General features: G+C 32.4%; 1 protein-coding gene across 1 annotated transcript in view; it reads left to right on the top strand.

Annotated features, from left to right (window-relative positions):
* The window catches only part of LOC115424983 (protein tweety homolog 2-like), a 41,691-nt gene that overhangs the window by 10,934 nt on the left and 15,450 nt on the right, over positions 1-15,307 (top strand). Inside the window, exons 2-4 of the mRNA XM_030142408.1 lie at positions 8,170-8,239; positions 8,346-8,401; positions 15,156-15,248. Coding sequence (XP_029998268.1) covers positions 8,170-8,239; positions 8,346-8,401; positions 15,156-15,248 — 219 coding nt within the window. The remainder of the gene's footprint in view (positions 1-8,169; positions 8,240-8,345; positions 8,402-15,155; positions 15,249-15,307) is intronic.

The following is a 15,307-nucleotide window of genomic DNA, read 5'->3' as shown; positions in this document are numbered from 1 at the left end:
AAAGTGAGAATTTGATTTTCCTTGGTCAGGATATGTACAGTCAGTCCAGTATGGATTTACAAGGCTGACAATTAATACAGAACCCAATACTGAATCCATAATTTATGAAAATACAGTCATTAAGGCGTTGTACATGAGCTTATTAATTAAGAAACATTCATAACTATTTGTAAACTACCTACCAGTAAGTATTCATGTCAGAAATATGCTTTATAAATGATAAATTCAGTATTTGTTAATCCATAATTAATGTGCTTATGAATGATTCATAAAACATTTATAACTGCTTATAAACCATATACTAATGATTATTCATGCCAGAAATATGCTTTGTAAACAATTAATTCAGTATTTGTTAATCCATAACTAATGTGCTTATGAATGATCAGTAAAACATTTATAACTGTTCTTATAAACTATATACCAATGATTATTCATGCCAGAAATATGCTTTATAAACAATTAATTCAGTATTTGTTTATCCATAACTAATGTGCTTGTGAATGATTCGTAAAGCGTTTATAACTGTGCTTATAAACCATATACTAATGATTATTCATGCCAGAAATATGATTTATAAGCGATTAATTCAGTATTTGTTAATCCATAACTAATGTGCTTACAAATGATTAGTAAAACATCTATAGCTGTGCTTATAAACCATATACTAATGATTATTCATGTCAGAAATATGCTTTATAAACGATTAATTCAGTATTTGTTAATCCATAACTAATGTGCTTGCGAATGATTAGTAAAACATTTATAACTGTGCTCATAAACCATATACTAATTGATTATTCATGCCAGAAATATGCTTTATAAACAATTAATTCAGTATTTGTTAATCCATAACTAATGTGCTTATAAATGATTTTTACAATATTTATAACTGTGCTTATAAACCATATACTAATGATTATTCATGTCAGAAATATGCTTTATAAACGATTAATTCAGTATTTTTTAATCCATAACTAATGTGCTTATGAATGATTAGTAAAACATTTATAACTGTGCTTATAAACCATATACTAATGATTATTCATGCCAGAAATATGCTTTATAAATGATAAATTCAGTATTTTGTTAATGCTTAACTAATTCTTCATAGTCTGTACTTATAATAAAGCGTTACCCAAACAATAACTCAAACTATGAATTATGAAAGAGCTGCAGCGTCTTAAACTGACCACAATGAACATTTGAAAGTCACATGATCAGATCAATCAAGATATGCCCTCTCAGATATTATATCCTGCATTTTACTTGAACTTGATTTTTATTAGGAAAAGTGTGTGGTATTTTAATTGTAATGAAATATATATTGAATCATTAAAAATATTTTTTATTGGTATTTTTTTTTTTTTTTGTTAGCAATTACGAGAAATTTCAGGCAACCCCATTTGAATTCCAGCCAAGGTTGAAAAACACTGGTTTAATACCTGCTGATCCACTCCTGTTTATACACATCAGTTAATGATCTTTGACCAGGTTCAGTGATGACATCCTCAGTTCCAGTTGCACTTTATCCATCAAGAATAAATCATATTGTCACAGTCATTTCAAGAGGTAAAAAAATTATTTTGCCAACTTTATGGGCAAAAGTTTATATCTATGACGTACGTGTGACAATATATTTGCAGACAAAGAAATGCAGTTGAATTGTCAGATCTCTCTTTAACCCATAAAGACTAGGGATGTCTGATATTATCGGCCCGACATTGGCATAAAAATGTAATATCGGTGAATATCGTTATCAGTTTTTTTGCCTATCATTAAAACCGATAAAATAATGCCTTGATTTCACCGGCATTTACCGACGCATAAATGAAGCATTGTTTGTAGCTGAAAGAAATGTGCAGTTTTCAAAATTGTACAGTAGAGTTGCCACACTGTAATAGACTCATGGAGGGAGGGAGAGAAAATAAATAAATATGGCATTTTTTCCACAACTTAAGTTGAAGTATGTATTCTTTGCACAGACAGTGTTTACATTTTGAAAGCCTTGTTGCATTTGAGAATGCATCCAATGGGGCAACACAATAAAATTAGGCATGATGTGTTAATTCCATGACAGGAGATATGTGATGTTACCTAAAATTAGTTTAATATCCTACATATATCAGCAGCAGTATCGGTAGATATCGGAATCGGAAATTAAGCGTTGGACAATATCGGCATATCAGTTTTTGGCAAAAAAGCCAATATCGGACATCCCTAATAAAGACCTAAACAGCCACTGGCGAACAAAACCATCTACTGATATAAACTTTTTAATACCTGTTGATCCACTAATCCTATCAATACATGTAAATAATTGGTGTAAAATACAGTTTGTCATCTTTTCATGGTCATCAGATATGACCCATCTGGACGTTCAGAGGCTCCGTAGTTACCATGGAAACACCGTCATCTTCTATAACATTGATTCGTCAGTAAAACCCATAGAGTTGGATCAATGACAGTGGATGGACACACTGGGTTTATGTTCAGTTAATGATGGATGCTTCAATGAAACTGGTCCAAAAAACAGGACAGAGGGGCTAAAAAGTCAAACCACATGTAGACTAATGTTGTGAAGCAAGTTTGGAAGCACTTTGGGTCTATTTTAAATGTAAATACTTACTGAGATAAAAGAGAAACAGTTTTTCAAATAAATACACATTTTTATATTAGTTTTATACAAAAATTTGCTTGCCACACAGTCAAATTATGCGCTACTATTTTTTCCGAATATCTCTTTATTCTCTCACAGGTACATTTTGGGAATCAAACTACTCCTGAGTGTTTCACAAAAATGACCACTGTTGCAAAATCACTCGCGATTTGTATGTGTTTAACTAGGCAGGTTCTGTATGTAACACAAGTGGACACGATGGGTTACACACAAAACCTGCAATGAGACTGAGATTCATGACAAACCCACATGTCTGGATTAGAAAAACCACTAGGATCGACAAATTTAACACAGTGTCTTTATTTATAGTCTATGTAAGATCATTTACAACCATGTTTTCAGATCAAATGCACTGACACAGGTAGTTTTTCCTGTCCCAATTTTGGTTCTATTTTTGGCCCCAATATTTGAATAAAAATTCATTATTTTGGGATGGCACAGAGCAAGAGAATAATTTTTTTTGCATTTATCTGAGGTCATCATTGGGTATATCCTGGGGGGAAATATGTCTACATTTCTCTTTCATTATTAAGTTAGTAAGTAAATTTTATTGATAGTGCTTTACAGTGCGAAATACAGATAAAATACAATTAAAATACCACTAAAAATACAATAAAATACAATTAAAAAACAATTAAAATATAATAAATACATAAAGTGCAATCAGTTTGCAGCAGGCCTGGGTCAGTTAGGATATTAACCCTTTCATGCATGAATTATGAAAACCTTAATCAAGGTTCTTTTTTTCCTGAGTGTTTTTATTCCTCTTTAGGCATGAAAAAAAAACAATGTGATTGAATTTTTTTTTTTAATCAACCTGTTTTTCATGGAGTTACAAAAATGTCCACTCAGCTACACCATGAATTTTATTCTTGAAGCAAAGAAACATGTATTTAAAACCCAATATCATACAGTGATATGAAAACAGTGAAATGAAACCATGTTTAATGCAGCTAATCTGATGTTTTCTCTCATTTGAACATATTCTAATACTAGTTATTACTCACCTCATGGAGATAATATGCAAAAAATAAATATTAACAATTGATTTCCACTCAAGAACCAATCAAGAACAGCAAAGTTACAATAATGGTATGAATTGCAGTTTATGAGATGATGCATAAGTGTCCACTGTGTTGGTTGATATTTAACTAAAACAACAAAACCTATGAATATACAAGGTTAACCCTTTCATGCACAGGGGTCACTCCAGTGGACAGTTCTTCTCCAGCTGTTCTCTTATATATTCATGGATTTGGTTGTTTTAGTTCCATATCAGCCAACACAATGGACTCTTATGCACCATCCCATACACTGACATTCATACAATTACTGTAACTTTGCTGCTCTTGATAAACCCGATCTGCACTAACATGTTTGAGTGTAAATCAATTGCTAATTGTTATTAGAATGTAATAAACAGTTTTCTGGAACAAAAAGTTTTGGGGGTTTTTTTGTTTGTGTTTTTTTTTTTTTTTGCATATCCACCTGAAACCCTGCAATGCATTTTGTCTTCTAATGGGGACAGAAGTTTGACAGTTTAACTTAAAAAATGCTTTGCATTGCAAAGGACATTCCATTAAAAAAATCAATCAGTCAATAAAAATAATTTAAAAATGTATCTGAAAAAATTGTTACATTATGCAGTTTCCAAACAAGACAATTTTTTAATGTAAAAAAGCTAAAACTGTCAAATTCCTGGGTCTCAGGAGGATATTATCTCCATGAAATGAGTAATAACTAATATTAGAGTATGATAAAAATGTGAGAAAACATTAGCAATTTAGCAATTAGCAGCATTAAAAATGTTTTTATTTCATAGTTTTCACACAGTATATCACTTTCTGATGATGAGTTTTAAATACGTGTTTATTTGCTTCAAAAATTAAACGCATGGTGTCCAGTTGAGTGGACATTTTTGTAACTCCATGAAAAATAGGTTCATAAAATTTTTTTTCGATTGCGTTGTTTTTTTCATGCCTAAAGAGGAATAAAAACACTCAAGAAAAAAATATTGACTAAGGTTCTCATAATTCATGCATGAAAGGGTTAAAGCTGTAGAGTAACTGTCCACTGTAGTGACCACTATGCATGAAAGGGTTAAAAAGCCTGCTTGAACAGGAGTGTATTGGGTCTAAAAAGCTGGCACTGAAATAAACCCAGTTTCACAGAAGCACCCAGATGTATTTTGCTGGAAAAAGTCACTTTTTCTTTAGTTTTCCCTGTTTTTAATACAATAACTCCAACTTTAATCTGAGTTTTTATGAACATCCACATTGTTCACTGAAAAAATGCAAAATACAGAGGATAATATCATAATAAATGGTGATAAATTACTTCAGAAAAGCTAAATATAGAGAAAAAAAATATTTTTGGAACTGCCACAAAAGTAGCATTGGGCCTTTATGGGTTAAATCTCTGACCTTTCTGTGGAGCTTATCCAAAATAGTCAAGTATAGCTCGTCTGTTGTTTCGCTTACTCGCTGTCAGACTCTTTGTTACCAATAAGCTCATGCAAATATGCTCAAAAACTATCCCTAAGTAGATACCCACTGCATCCAGTTTTGCACAAAGAGGTGGATTATTGAAGAACACAGGCCTTAGTGAAGGACTGTAAATATGGGACGATATGCAGAAAAAGAAAACCTGTTGCACCTGTTCATCATTATCCTAAAGCTGAACGCTGCAAAAAAACACGGTGCAAGTTGAAAGGAAGGTAGTCGATGCTGGTGTCCTAGAAAATTCTCATACATTTATACATATTTGATGAGACGCAGCATAAACAAAATGTCCCTGTTAGTATAATGAGATAGAGATGAAGGGTAACATCCACAGTGTCCAATGTGTGGCTGTGCAGTTTTTTTTTTTTGTACTGAAAACAAATGCAATATGGTTGTGGTTGAGTAAAAGAATTTGTTGCTAATAAGAAAGTAAGGAGGAAAAAGTCAGAATCTACCCATAGAAGTGGAAATAAAAGTAACTCAGCTGTGTCAGTCCACTCTGGCCTTGTGTCCGTGTTTGTTTTGTTGCAGCTCGTAGTCGTAGGATGTCGCGCGTTTGATAATTGCTTTGTTCGGTTAAATTCTGCCTCAGATCCTGTCAGCAAAATCCTTCAAGGCACAGGTTTACAAAGGAATTCTGTTCAAACATTAATTTTAACAGGGACTGACTTGAAAAGCGGTGGACAAGAGACGTTAATAGTAATAAACTACACAAGGCTTTGGTGTTTGATTCTGCACCGTAGCGCGTTTTATGATCTTTCTGCGCCCGATCAGTTCAAATGGCAGCTTGTTAAATTTGCACCTGCTGTGAATTATACATGCATCCACGAAATGATTCTGTCAAAGTTGTTCGGGGTGTTTTTTTTTTGTTTTGTTTTGTTTTGTTTTTTAAACTCTGCGACCCTGTCCAGTAATTGTTTATGCATGCATATTAGCAGACCTCATGAAAATATTTTGTAGATTTCATCCGTGGACAGCAAAGCACAACATCCTTTAAATGTTTGATAAAGTTTGAGGCTTCTTCATATATAACAGACTGTTTTTTTTTTTGTTTTTACCCCACCCCCCGAAGGGGAGACAAGGGGTATTGTTTTTGGTTCGGTTTGTTTCTTTGTTTGTTTGATTGTTAACACTCTAGCAGCAAAGCTATTGGTTAAATTCATACTAAATTGGGTTTATAGATTGCCAGTGACCCAGAACAGATGTCATTGCATTTTGGGAAAAGCAGGTCAAAGTTAAAATTTTTTATAAATTTTTTAAATCTTCTTTTTTTTCCCCATTTACTTATAATGGGCGAAATTTCAAATGCCTGTAACAGCAAAACTATTGGTTGAATTCATACCAAATTTGGTTTATAGATTGCCAGTGGCCCAGAATAGGTGTCATTACATTTTTTTGAAAAGTAGGTCAAAGTTCAAATTTTTAATCAATTTTTCAATTCTTTTTTTTCCCCATTTACTTATAATAGGTGAAATTTCAAATGTCTGTAGCAGCAAAAGTATTGGTTGAATTCATACTAACTTGGGTTTATAGCTTGCTAGTGACCCAGAATAGATCTCATTACATTGTGGGAAGAGTAGGTTAAAGTTCCAAATTTTTTTTTATGATTTTTTAAATTCTTATTTCTTATCCCATTTAGTTATAATGGGCGAAAATTCAAATGTCTGTAGCAGCAAAACTGTTGATTGAATTCATATCAAGTTGGGTTTAGAGATGGCCAGTGACCCAAAATAGTAGTGGTTACATTTTGGGAAATGTAGGTCAAAGTTCAAATTTTTTATGAATTTCTTAAATCTTTTTTTTTTTCCCATTTTCTTGTGATGGGTGAAATTTCAAATGTCTGTAGCAGCAAAACTATTGGTTGAATTCGTACCAAATTTGGTTTATAGATTGCCAGTGACCCAGAATAGATGTGGTTATATTTTGGGAACAGTAGATCACAGTTCACATTTTTTATGAATTAAAAATGTTTTAAAAAATTCTCCTTTACTTATATTGGGCAAAATTTCAAATATCTGCAGCAGCAAAACTATTGGTTGAATTCATACCAAATTTGGTTTATAGATTGCCAGTGACCCAGCATAGATGTCATTACATTTTGGGAACAGTAGGTCAAAGTTTAAATTTTTTATGAATTTTTAAAATCTTTTTTTTCCTCCATTTACTTATATTTGACAAAATTTCAAATGTCTGTAGCAGAAAAACTGTTGGTTGAATTCATACCAAATTTGGTTTATAGATTGCCAGTGACCCAAAATAGATGTGACTACATTTTGGGAAAAGTAGGTCAAAGTTCACATTTTTTATGAACTTTTAAATTATTTTTCTTCTCCCATTTACTTATAATGGGCAATTTCAAATGTCTCTAGCAGCAAAACTCTTGGTTGAATTCATACCAAATTTAGTTTATAGAATGCCAGTGATCCAGAATAGATGTGGTTACATTTTGGGAAAGGTAGGTCAAAGTTCACATTTTCACAGTTTTTTTCTTCTCCCATTCACTTATAATGGGCAAAATTTCAAAGGTCTATAAAAACATCAATTTTGTTTCAATTTACTTCAAACTTGGCACATATATAGAGGCAATTGATCGGACATCACCACACATGTAGACATGATGACATCAGCTGGATCGATGCCAAAATAAACTACAATACGTGCAAGGGGCGGGGTTTGTTGTGCCTGTCACCGCTTGTTTTTCAGATGTTTATATGTATATGTGTGTATCTCTGTGTTGCGCATGTTGTTTTGTGTGAACACATCCACACTTTCTCGCCCAACCTGGAGTAAAGAGGTCATAAAAAATGCTGTAAGACCAACAGTTTGTGTGGCTGACTGATTGTCAATAACTGTCCAGTGTAAAATCAGTTTTATTCAGTAACAGCCCGAGAAATTGGATCTAGTTCATGCTGAATAAATAGAGCGCTACATGTTTTTTCCCCTCGGTCTTGCATACTTGGAAGATTATAGATTGTTATTGTCCTGCAGGGCACCAGTGACTTCTGCGTTTCTCCAGACAAGTTCATTGTGAATCGAACCCAGGATTTCCTCACTGCAGGTAATTTATCCTTGACAAGAACCTCTACATTTAGGCATGTTTTCATAAATACATAAAAAACACCACTGCCTCGACTTCATCCTGTATTATTTTTCCTGCCTTACAGATGTTGCACACTATTATTTGTTCTGCAGTCCAAATCTACCAAACCCCTTCCAGCAGGTATTGACAAAACGTCCAAAGGCATGACATGTCTACTCACACATGTAGTTGTTTACTGAAAATCACGCTCTGGGATTGTATTGCAGTGTTAAAATGATATCTCTTCATGTTAGATGTCAGGCAGCTACGTAACTGTCAATCTCCAGTTCATAAAAAAATAAAAGTACAATTATGGGAACCTTATATGAACATTATAGTATCTGGAAAATAAGGACATGACATCCAAATTATTGCAGTTTTTATTATTATTATTATTATTATTATTATTATTATTATTATTATTATTATTATTATTATTATATTTTGTTATATTATGACTGCTGTAGTTTTATGTATACATGGTCATAAGAATATATATATATATATATATATATATATATATATATATATATATATATATATATATATATATATATATATATGTGTGTGTGTGTGATTTGTTGCATGTTTTCCTGGTGTGAATGGGTGTGTGTGTTGTTTTGATTCATGTTGTGTATATTATTGTTTACTTCGTTTACCTTTCATTATAAAACTTGAATACCAATAAAATAATGTGGAAAAATAATTAAATAACTTAAATAACTAAATAAGCAACTTTTTCATGCGTTCCCACAAATTATCTGTATTATTTTGTCTGTGTAAATTATATCCAGGGTATTTTCACTTCTAACATCTTGTACTCACTGATTAAATATAGGCTACATCAGAATAGAATAGAATAGAATAGAATAGAATAGAATAGAATAGAATAGAATAGAATGTCTTTATTGTCATTGTACAGGTACAACGAAATTAATAAAGTGCAATCGTCCTAGGTGCCATTAAAAAAAAAAGTATAAATAATGTATATAAGAGAGTATAAAAATTAAAATATAAAAGAAAAACCCTAATGGCATAAATGTCTAAAAAAAAAAAAAAAAAAAGCAGCATAAAAAAAGAGTGTTACTAGAAGTATAAAAGACACATAAAACATCACCCCAGAAGAATATATTCTAATTCATATGTGACAATATTCAGAATTCCCATTGCTTCTTTCATTTTACCATTTTTCAGGTAAAATCCTGTGCTTGAATTGCAGCTCCATTAAATCGTCCCTTAATTAAAAACCACAAAAATGACAGGTTACTCACCTGAGCTCAACAATACTATATTGTGAACACCATAGACTTCACATCTCCCATTAAAAAGCCATTTATTTTCAAAGCCTTTAGACATTTAACCTTGCAGCTAAGAAGAATGTCTGAGGTGCTTTTCCTTATATGTTTTCTATTTTTTGGATTATTCATATTTTTTCTCTTTTTTATTTAACATCTGAGTGTTTTTTCAAATTCTTTCTCTCCTTAACCCATAAAGACCCAGTTGTACTTTTGTGGCAGTTCCCAAATGATTTTTTTCTCTATTTTTAACTTTTCTTAAATGATTTATCACCATTTATTCTAATATTATGCTTAGTATTTTACGTTCTTAAGTGAAAATTAGGTGTTTTCCTACACGTAATTGTACATAAAAGCTCAAATTAACCCTTTCATGCATACTGGTCACTACAGTGGACATCTATTCTACAGCTGTTCTCTTATATATTCATGGATTTTGTTGTTTTAGTTCCATACCAGCCAACACAGTGGACGCTTATGCACCGTCCCATACACTGTAATTAATAGTAGAAGTAGTAAATTATTCGTCCATTGAACAAAACATGATATATACATACAAACAGTTTGGATTTCTATATTAACCCTTTTATGCACAGTGGTCACTACAGTGGACAGCTATTCTACAGCTGTTCTCTGGTATATTCATGGATTTTGTTGTTTTGCTTTTTTTGCACATATCTTTATTAAAATTTTAAGACATTACATATCTTTTCCGACATGAATTGGGAACATTGTGTATATCTTCCCTGAGTGTAATAGTTATAGTTTTCACACAATTTATCAGTAGTAAGCATCTCTTAAGACATTTCAGATTGTTCATATTTGTTCAGGTTTTTCACATTGTTTGTAAAACAATGTAAATGTTAACATTTGTGTAATTTTACTTTTGTTTTTACACTAAAGCAAAGAGAAAAATTTGTAGTTTTAATTATTTATAGTTTATTATGATAGTATTTTACTGGTCTGACCCACTTTAGATGAAATTGACCTAAAATTATTTTAACATCCTTGATTGTTAATATCTTCAGTGTAATTTTTGCATTTCACTAATTCATCTCATGGGCCGTATTGGTTTTTCTGGCGGGCTGGTTTTGGCCCCCGGGCCGCATGTTTGACACCTGTGATGTAGATGTTCATAAAAGCTCACATTAAAGTTGATGGTAAATGTACCAAAAACAGAAAAATGAAGAAAAAAGGACTTTCTCAGTAAAATTAATCATTAACTGAACACAAACCCAGTGTTTCCATCCATTGTCATTTCTTAAACTTCATAGCTTTTACTGGCCAATCAATGTTGTAGAAGATGACGGTGTTTCCACGGCAACTACGGAGCCTCTGAACATCCAAATGGGTCATATCTGATGACCACGAAAAGATGAAAAACTGCATTTTACACCAATTATTTACATGAATTGATAGGATTAATGGATGAACAGGGATTCAACTTTTTATATTCGTGAATTATGTTGGTTGCCAGTGGATGTTTGGGTCTTCACGGGTTAATCTGATAGTCTGACCCTGCACTTTTGTATGTAGTTCTAATATTGAATGTGTTAGATCAGGGGTGTCAAACTCATGTTAGTTCAGGGGCCACATACAGCCCAATATGACCTGCAGTGGGCCGGTGATGATTAAAATAATCACATAATAATACATAAATAATATCAATTCCAAAATTTGTATGTCTAATTTCTATGTTTTAGAGTGAAAAAGTAAAATTACTGTATACTATCAAAATGTTGACACCTACAAACTATCCTTTAAAAAAATGTGGAAAAACATGAACAACCATGACCAAAATTAAATTTATTAAGAAAAAAAGTGCAATTTTTAACAATTTATGCCATTATTTGGCCTCAGCTTCTCATTATCACATGTTCATTACAACGTACAGATCACAGTGGATCTACAAATACACAAAACATTTAATAACAGACAGAATATTGGTACAATTACACTTAATTCTCTTAAGACATTTCAGGTTGTTCATATTTGTTCAGGTTTTTCACATTGTTTGTAAAAGGCTAGTCTGTAGATGTTAACATTTGTGTAATTTTACTTTTTTTTTTTTTTTTTTTTACACTAAAACAAAGAAAAAAATTTGTAGTTTTCATTATTTATAGTTTATTATGATCGTATTTTACTGGTCTGATCCACTTTAGATGAAATTAACCTTAAATTATTTTAACATCCTTGATTGTTAATATCTTCAGTGTAATTTTTGCATTTCACTAATTCATCTCATGGGCCGTATTGGTTTTTCTGGCGGGCTGGCTTTGGCCCCCGGGCCGCATGTTTGACACCTGTGATGTAGACGTTCATAAAAGCTCACATTAAAGTTGATGGTAAATGTACCAAAAACAGAAAAATGAAGAAAAAAGGACTTTCTCAGTAAAATTAATCATTAACTGAACACAAACCCAGTGTTTCCATCCATTGTCATTTCTTAAACTTCATAGCTTTTACTGGCCAATCAATGTTGTAGAAGATGACGGTGTTTCCACGGCAACTACGGAGCCTCTGAACATCCAAATAGGTCATATCTAATGACCACGAAAAGATGAAAAACTGCATTTTACACCAATTATTTACATGAATTGATAGGATTAATGGATGAACAGGGATTCAACTTTTTATATTCGTGAATTATGTTGGTTGCCAGTGGATGTTTGGGTCTTCACGGGTTAATCTGATAGTCTGACCCTGCACTTTTGTATGTAGTTCTAATATTGAATGTGTTAGATCAGGGGTGTCAAACTCATGTTAGTTCAGGGGCCACATACAGCCCAATATGACCTGCAGTGGGCCGATGATGATTAAAATAATCACATAATAATACATAAATAATATCAATTCCAAAATTTGTATGTCTAATTTCTATGTTTTAGAGTGAAAAAGTAAAATTACTGTATACTATCAAAATGTTGACACCTACAAACTATCCTTTAAAAAAATGTGGAAAAACATGAACAACCATGACCAAAATTAAATTTATTAAGAAAAAAAGTGCAATTTTTAACAATTTATGCCATTATTTGGCCTCAGCTTCTCATTTTCACATGTTCATTACAACGTACAGATCACAGTGGATCTACAAATACACAAAACATTTAATAACAGACAGAATATTGGTACAATTACACTTAATTCTCTTAAGACATTTCAGGTTGTTCATATTTGTTCAGGTTTTTCACATTGTTTGTAAAAGGCTAGTCTGTAGATGTTAACATTTGTGTAATTTTACTTTTTTTTTTTTTTTTTTTACACTAAAACAAAGAAAAAAATTTGTAGTTTTCATTATTTATAGTTTATTATGATCGTATTTTACTGGTCTGATCCACTTTAGATGAAATTAACCTTAAATTATTTTAACATCCTTGATTGTTAATATCTTCAGTGTAATTTTTGCATTTCACTAATTCATCTCGTGGGCCGTATTGGTTTTTCTGGCGGGCTGGTTTTGGCCCCCGGGCCGCATGTTTGACACCTGTGATGTAGATGTTCATAAAAGCTCACATTAAAGTTGATGGTAAATGTACCAAAAACAGAAAAATGAAGAAAAAAGGACTTTCTCAGTAAAATTAATCATTAACTGAACACAAACCCAGTGTTTCCATCCATTGTCATTTCTTAAACTTCATAGCTTTTACTGGCCAATCAATGTTGTAGAAGATGACGATGTTTCCACGGCAACTACGGAGCCTCTGAACATCCAAATGGGTCATATCTGATGACCACGAAAAGATGAAAAACTGCATTTTACACCAATTATTTACATGAATTGATAGGATTAATGGATGAACAGGGATTCAACTTTTTATATTCGTGAATTATGTTGGTTGCCAGTGGATGTTTGGGTCTTCACGGGTTAATCTGATAGTCTGACCCTGCACTTTTGTATGTAGTTCTAATATTGAATGTGTTAGATCAGGGGTGTCAAACTCATGTTAGTTCAGGGGCCACATACAGCCCAATATGACCTGCAGTGGGCCGGTGATGATTAAAATAATCACATAATAATACATAAATAATATCAATTCCAAAATTTGTATGTCTAATTTCTATGTTTTAGAGTGAAAAAGTAAAATTACTGTATACTATCAAAATGTTGACACCTACAAACTATCCTTTAAAAAAATGTGGAAAAACATGAACAACCATGACCAAAATTAAATTTATTAAGAAAAAAAGTGCAATTTTTAACAATTTATGCCATTATTTGGCCTCAGCTTCTCATTATCACATGTTCATTACAACGTACAGATCACAGTGGATCTACAAATACACAAAACATTTAATAACAGACAGAATATTGGTACAATTACATTTAATTCTCTTAAGACATTTCAGGTTGTTCATATTTGTTCAGGTTTTTCACATTGTTTGTAAAAGGCTAGTCTGTAAATGTTAACATTTGTCTAATTTTACTTTTTTTTTTTGTTTTGTTTTTACACTAAAACAAAGAGAAAAATTTGTAGTTTTCATTATTTATAGTTTATTATGATCGTATTTTACTGGTCTGATCCACTTTAGATGAAATTAACCTTAAATTATTTTAACATCTTTGATTGTTAATATCTTCAGTGTAATTTTTGCATTTCACTAATTCATCTCGCGGGCCGGATTGGATTTTTTGGCTGGCCGGTTTTGGCCCCCGGGCCGCATGTTTGACACCTGTGATGTAGATGTTCATAAAAGCTCACATTAAAGTTGATGGTAAATGTACCAAAAACAGAAAATGAAGAAAAAATGACTTTTTCAGTAAAATTTATCATTAACTGAACACAAACCTAGTGTTTCCATCCACTGTCATTTATTAAACTTCATAGCTTTTACTGGCGAATCAATGTTGTAGAAGATGACGGTGTTTCCACGGCAACTACGGAGCCTCTGAACATCCAAATGGGTCATATCTGATGACCACGAAAAGATGAAAAACTGCATTTTACACCAATTATTGACATGAATTGATAGGATTAATAGATGAACAGGGATTAAACTTTTTATATTCGTAAATTATGTTATGTTTGTTATGTTATGTTATGTTATGTTATGTTATGTTATGTTATGTTATGTTATGTTATGTTATGTTATTTTATTTTATTTTATTTTATTTTATGTAGTCTGACCCTGCACTTTTGTATGTAGTTCTAATATTGAATGTGTTCAATTTTTGTCACCATCCGTACTTTACTTCCAGTGTTGGCGTAATCTTGAACAGTTTCGTGCAGACTAAATCCAGGACCAATAATTATTTAAACCCACATGCTTAGTTATCACTGCTGTAGCCATTTAGGGATTAAATGGGTGCTTGTTAAGTAGGTAAAGAAAATCCTTTATCCGATGGCCTAGTTGATATAAATATGGCTCTTTTGTTTCTGCTGGAAATGGGAGGAGGGTTTTTTGGTGGGTAAGACAGAGGGGGTCTGAGGATAATGTCTGTCTGGATGGAAGTGTGTCCTCTCTAAAGCGCATTAGAAAGCCTTACTTAACACCAAATTACTTGTTGACATGCTGCTCTCAAACAATGCTCTGGTTAATGTGATCCTCTCCTTGTTTTTTTGGGCTGTGATGTTTGCTGGCTGATTACCTTTTCACAGTCTCTGACGATCTGCCAACGCTCTGTGACCACCATGCAAATTCAGATCCAGGGTTTGCTGCAGTTTTCGGTGCCCGTGTTTCCTACTGCTGAGGTAAGCAGTGACTGTCTGACAGAATATTACACCAGACTGTTGAAAGGTGTGTATCACTC

This window comes from Sphaeramia orbicularis, chromosome 8 (genome assembly GCF_902148855.1).
Source record: "Sphaeramia orbicularis chromosome 8, fSphaOr1.1, whole genome shotgun sequence".
Taxonomy (NCBI): domain Eukaryota; kingdom Metazoa; phylum Chordata; class Actinopteri; order Kurtiformes; family Apogonidae; genus Sphaeramia; species Sphaeramia orbicularis.
The sequence above is the reverse complement of the archived record's forward strand: the minus strand, read 5'-3'. Positions and strand labels throughout refer to the sequence as shown.